Source organism: Microcaecilia unicolor, chromosome 2 (genome assembly GCF_901765095.1).
Source record: "Microcaecilia unicolor chromosome 2, aMicUni1.1, whole genome shotgun sequence".
Taxonomy (NCBI): Eukaryota; Metazoa; Chordata; class Amphibia; order Gymnophiona; family Siphonopidae; genus Microcaecilia; species Microcaecilia unicolor.
The window spans coordinates 233,764,732-233,770,731 of NC_044032.1; the positions used below are offsets into that span (position 1 = coordinate 233,764,732).

Sequence of the window (6,000 nt, forward strand, 5' to 3'; positions counted from 1 at the left end):
TTTAAAAAAAAAAATGGCACTCAGAAAACAAGTATTTCCAATACGATCTCATCAATTAAAATCCCACAGGGGCAGATCTTTAAAGCACCAAAACTTTAAAACTACAAATTATAAAGTTTAAATTTAGTGACCTCGGGAAATGGAATTTTGGTTCTTAATGTTCTCATTCCTAACATCAGTCCTTATTTACTAATTCAGCATCATTTTTAAAAATTATTTTAAATACAAAGGAAGCTTTCTTTTTTAAAATAATATCCAAACATGTCTTTAGTAAACTTCTCAGCCACCAACGCCATAGACATTCCCTTCTTCCTCAGCCAACTCACGTTTTGTCAGCTCCATAACTACTTAAGGGGTTACCTCACAATTTGTCTAAGGAAAACTGCACACCCAGCAGTGTATTCCTTCTGTCATCAGCATCTATATTGGCATTACCTTCTGTCCTAATTTGGATAGTGATATGGGTACTGACTGAATATAAGTGTCACCCGGACAACTTCTGGCGGGCATCTTATACCTGGGTATCAATACTGGCATCCATGTACAGCTCAGCATTGAATATCCAGGTATAAATTTAAATGCGGTGGTCAGCATATGAAGACAGCATCGACCACAGTGTGTGTGTGTGTGGCTTTTTTGTTTAATGTTCATTGCAACAGTGATAAAGAAACGATATAGGCGAGGAGGAAATACAAAACAAAAATGTCCTCCTCCATTATCTTTCCATTATCTTTTTTAATACCTGTACATAAGCATCGCTGAAAACATGAACATATATATACACTAGTAAAAGAGGCCCGTTTCAGAGCAAATGAAACGGGCACTAGCAAGGTTTTCGTCGCCAACACCCCCCTCCCTCCCTGGCCAACCCCTTCGTTGTTCTGCCATTGCTCCGCCCCCAATGTCATGACGTTTGTCGCGAGGGCGGGGCCCGGAGCAATTTCCCACCCCTGCCTCCCTCCCTGCCAACCCCTTCGTTGTTCTGCCATTGCTCCGCCCTCGAGGGCGGGGCCCGGAGCGATTTTGGTGGCTTCACCACCACGAACCTACGAACCTTTTTGAAAGAAGTCAGGGCTTGGCTTCACTGACGTCAGTGTCCTCAGAACGTTGAGGGTGAGTTTTATTATAGTAGATATACATCTGTGAGTGTGTAGTGACTGGAGAAAAAGGGAATAATTATAATTAGGGACTTCACTGATTCTAAACTGCTTAAGTCATTTTGTCGGTTAAACATATTTGCAATATAGATTTATTAAATCATCCCCATTCTGTACTCCCCTCCCCCCAATCTTTATATATTGCAGTTGGTGTTGATAATTGCTGTCTGCAGTGTTCATTTATACCCTGGGTTTCAGCCCCTGGTCATATCTGATAATTCAGTTCTGGCACCCAGATAACTTCCTACCCTAGATCCTTCTGACCCATTATTGTATGTTCAGAAGAAGCTGCAGTGCATGGCTGCGGACCAGAAACCATATATGGGACTGGTGCAGTGGCTCGATGGGTACTGCTGTATAGAGGACCTGGGTTTGATATAGTCAGGTTTTCTCTCCCTGGGCTGGCAGGGCTGGGATGTTGGAATAGAGAATGACATGGGGATGGGGCAGCCCGCGGGGACAGGATGGGTACAAACTTTGTCCCCGTGTCATTCTCTGCTTTGAAGGCTGTTAATGAATTGGACAGTTGTTTATGTTTGAGTGATGCAGGTGATGATGTTTTCATTTTTTTGGAAAAACAAGCAAAAGTGCTGGCCACAACTGGCAAAATTTGCATGGGGGATCCTGTACATTCCTGCTACCAGCACATCTTCTGAGAAGGCATTTTCTATTGCAGGAAGGACTGTGGAAGACAGGAGAACTAGACTGACTCCTGAGATTGTTGATAACTTCTTATTCATCCACTGATTAAAAAATCATAACAGTGCTTCATAGGGCATATTTCTCCCCTCTAGGGCATACAGAATGGGTTGTATTTTGTACCCCTGGACATTTTTACAAGGTGGATTAGGATCCCTTAGGGTAGTAGAAGTCAGCTATTATAAGGGTTGGAAGGGTAGAGGGTGGTGGTGTGGGGGGGTTTATTATAGTTACTCATTGTTATTACTGTTTTCTATTTGTGATTTATAAACAACAGTTGCACAGCACATTGTTCATTTTTATACTTTAATAAAAAGATTTAAATATAAAATAATAAGTGTTTGAGGCTTGTTTAGATGAGGACGGAGCCCGTGGGGCTGGGGCGTGGATAGATACAGAGCCTATGGGGACGGGGCAAGGATGGGGACAAAACCTGCGTGGACGGGATGGAGACAGAGACAGAACCTGTGGGGATGGGGTGGGGACAGAAACAGAACCACCGGGGACAAACTTTGTCCCTGTGTCATTCTCTATGTTGGAATCAGCATTCATAGTACTTGTGGATAGAGAGAGGAGCATGGGTGGGTGAGGGGTGTTCATTTAAGGAGCGCGCACTATTATAGAACTTGGAGGGAGGATATGTGCGTAATTTATGCCAGGGTTCAGCTGCTGTAAATCGTCAGGCCTAAAAGTTGGGCACGGATCCCGGCACTATGATCTATTCTATAAACGACACCAACTCACAGCACCGATTATAGAATAGCATGTGGCATGCATCTTTTCCATATATGGGCACCATTTACTGAATTTAAAGAAATGTTCTAACGTATGTTTTTGTTATCAATCATTTTTGTTAATTTGGATTTTATTATGTATGTATTTTATATTCCCTGCTTAAGATTGTTGAGTTATAGCGGGTTATAAATAAAGTTTTATTATTATTATTATTACTCCTAGCCTAGGAAGTGTACTTGCCAGATGCACAGTATAATTTTGCTTTTCTTTTGTTGTAGGTGAAGCAGAAAAATTACTTGAAACGGAAAGTGCATTGCTGGAACCACCTCATGGCGTGCCTACATTTGAATCCATTGAAAAAGCCAGACGAGCTCAAAGCAAGTTCTTTATAGAAAAATAAATGAACAGTTTCTGCTGACACTTTGAAGCACAAATTGATTTCCCTAAAATCAGCTGTACATCCTCATTGTTTTATTACATTTTTAACCATGTGTCCTTTGAGAAAATGTAATATACTTTTAAATAAAAAGAAACCAAAACATCAGGCTATATTAATGCATTTTCATCTTGATTTATGGAAAATGGCTACTTTTCCTATAGTGCTATTTAGTTACCTATGATGCATTATACAGTAATTAATTTTTCATTAAGATAATATACCAGGGAATCCTGACTCTGTAAGGGCCTGTTTTTTTACTAAACCGTGCTAGCGATTCCCATGCGGAAAATTTGACGCAGCCCATTCAAAACGAATGTGCTTTGTCGGCATTGCCACGTCAGGAATTGCTAGCATGGCGGGCCTTATATTTGGGTACATGGCTCAATGTATATGTATAATGTTTACCCATATAAAGGTAATGAGCTAGATAATGTCTCTCTTATAATTCAATAAATCTCTTTTAAGCATATTCTATAGGCAGCAATGTCCCTCTGAATCGAGAAGGAAATAAACTACCTTGTATCCGGTAACTGGACAAAGTGGTATAATTTACTAATTTAAATTAAAGTATTTTTTTAACTTTTTCATAGCAGATCTGTCTGAATTTTAATATAGTAATATTGTTACCATTTTAGTCAATATGAGTACATTTTAATAAATGTTGAAAGAAAATCTGTAGGTGACCATGTTATTGGCCTAACATAATACATTTCTGACTAGCTTTGAGAATTATACTCCCTGTATTGGATGAAAGCAAAATTAGATTACAGGCATTTGACTAATGTGTAAAGGTCACTAATCCCCTGCCTCCTACCAATATGAAAAAAATCATTGAGTTAGCTGTTAATGCAGTTTAAATCCCAGCTCCTCGTTCACCATGTATATTGATTTTCATAAATCTTACCACTATTAAAATCAATGTGAACCAGAAATCTAAAAGTGTCACTTAGCTTACAAGTCCATTGGGACTGGTATGTGCTTGAAAATAGCAGTGGTGATCATAACTTTCGGTGAATCTGTGAATCAGAAACAAAAGCCTCTCTCCTGCATTGCTTCCTGTTCCCAACGCAGTGCCACGTTTTACCATCCAATGGCATCTTCAGGAGAACAATGTTTTGGAGAGGACTTTTCTACTTTCTCCACTCTGCTGCTCAAGGACACCGTCACAGTTAGCCAGTGCTCTTATATGGTAGACTGGCCCTGCCTGGTCCTTTTTCCAGTGTCAATCTTCTCCCAAGCCCTTCCTCTAAATCCATTTTACATAAGTACATAAGTATTGCCATACTGGGAAAGTCCAAAGGTCCAACAAGCCCAGCATCCTGTTTCCAATAGTGGCCAATCTAGGTCACAAATACCTGGCAAGATCCCAAAAAGGTACAGAACATTCTATACTACTTATCCCAGAAATAGTGGATTTTCCCAAGTCCATTTAATAATGGTCTACAGACTTTTTCTTTAGGAAGCCATCCAAACCTTTTTTTAACTCCGCTAAGCTCACCACTTTTACCACATTCTCTGGCAACGAATTCCAGAGTTTAATTACACGTTGAGTGAAGAAACATTTTTTCCGATTCGTTTTAAATTTACTACATTAGCTTCATCACATGCCCCCTAGTCCTTGTATTTTTGGAAAGCGTAAACAGACGCTTCACATCTACCTGTTCAACTCCACTCATTATTTTATAGACCTCTATCATATCTCCCCTCAGCCGCCTTCTCTCCAAGCTGAAGAGCCCTAGCCGCTTTAGCCTTTCCTCATAGGGAAGTCGTCCCATCCCCTTTATCATTTTCGTCACCCTTCTCTGCACCTTTTCTAATTCCACTATATATTTTTTGAGATGCAGTGACCAGAACTGAACACAATATTCGAGGTGCGGGTTATGTATTTATAGCCCGTCTTATCCTAATAAGGTTCAAAGTGAAATCACATATTAAGAAGCTAGTGAATAGCACTAGGAATATTTAAAAAAAAATTACAAAATTATAATTTTTGAGTTAAATATGTATGAAAAAGATAATATGATATTACCCAAATAGCAGGAGGTGGTGAATTCCAAACTTTTAGCAAACTGGAGAAGAAATGTATTTTCTAAAAATTGTTTTGCTCTTAAACCAGAAACTGATGGAAAACCGAGACCGAGATCTATAGTACAGCATGGTTAAACTAACAAAGATATCTCTGAAGAAGTAATAGAATTTTTATAGGACTGCCTGATGGTATTTTGTAATCTAAACAAGATATTCTAAAGGTAATTTGAGCCACTAAAGGCAATAAATGAAGCTGGATTAACAAAGGGGACATGTGATCAAATCTTTTCTTTTTAAAAATTAGTTGAGCGGCAGTTGGAGTCTTTTCCAGGTTTTTAATTGAATTCCTGCATGTAACGAATTACACAATCCATCTGAGTCAAAATCAGAGACTACCACAAAAGCAAATGATTACTCTTAAATATAGGAATGAATACACCTAAAGGGCCCTTTTACTAAGCTTTCTAAAAGGTGGCCTGCGGTATGACTAGTGTGTGGGTTTCCCTGCGTGCTGAGGCCACTTTTAGTGTGGCTGTAAAATGGCTGTTTTTTTGTTTCTTAAATTAATGGCCACATGATAATTTCCCAATTAGACGATGGCCACTAGCGTGTGAGCCCTTACCAGTACCTATTTTGTAGGTTGGAAAGTCTCACATGCTAACCTTGCGCTAATCGGTAGGCACACAGCAATGTTAACCAATTAGCACAGGACACATCTACTCTTTGCCCCCAAACACACACCCTGCGGTAGTGCATTTCTCGCACGGTAAGCATGTCTAAGTTAAGAAAATCTTCTTTGCAAGGTTATTGACTTGAGGTTCCATAGACATGGTAGAGTCTATTATTAGGACAATTTAATATACTGTCATTTCTGGATACAGGTCACAGCATTTTACAATAAAATCAAATAAGATAATAGAAAAGAGAGCTATTTAAAATAGG

General features: G+C 39.3%; 1 protein-coding gene across 1 annotated transcript in view; it reads left to right on the forward strand.

Annotated features, from left to right (window-relative positions):
• The window catches only part of PLGRKT (plasminogen receptor with a C-terminal lysine), a 94,667-nt gene extending 91,536 nt beyond the window's left edge, over positions 1-3,131 (forward strand). Inside the window, exon 5 of the mRNA XM_030192374.1 lies at positions 2,870-3,131. Coding sequence (XP_030048234.1) covers positions 2,870-2,991 — 122 coding nt within the window. The 3' untranslated portion in view covers positions 2,992-3,131. The remainder of the gene's footprint in view (positions 1-2,869) is intronic.
• The last annotated feature ends 2,869 nt before the right edge of the window (positions 3,132-6,000 follow it).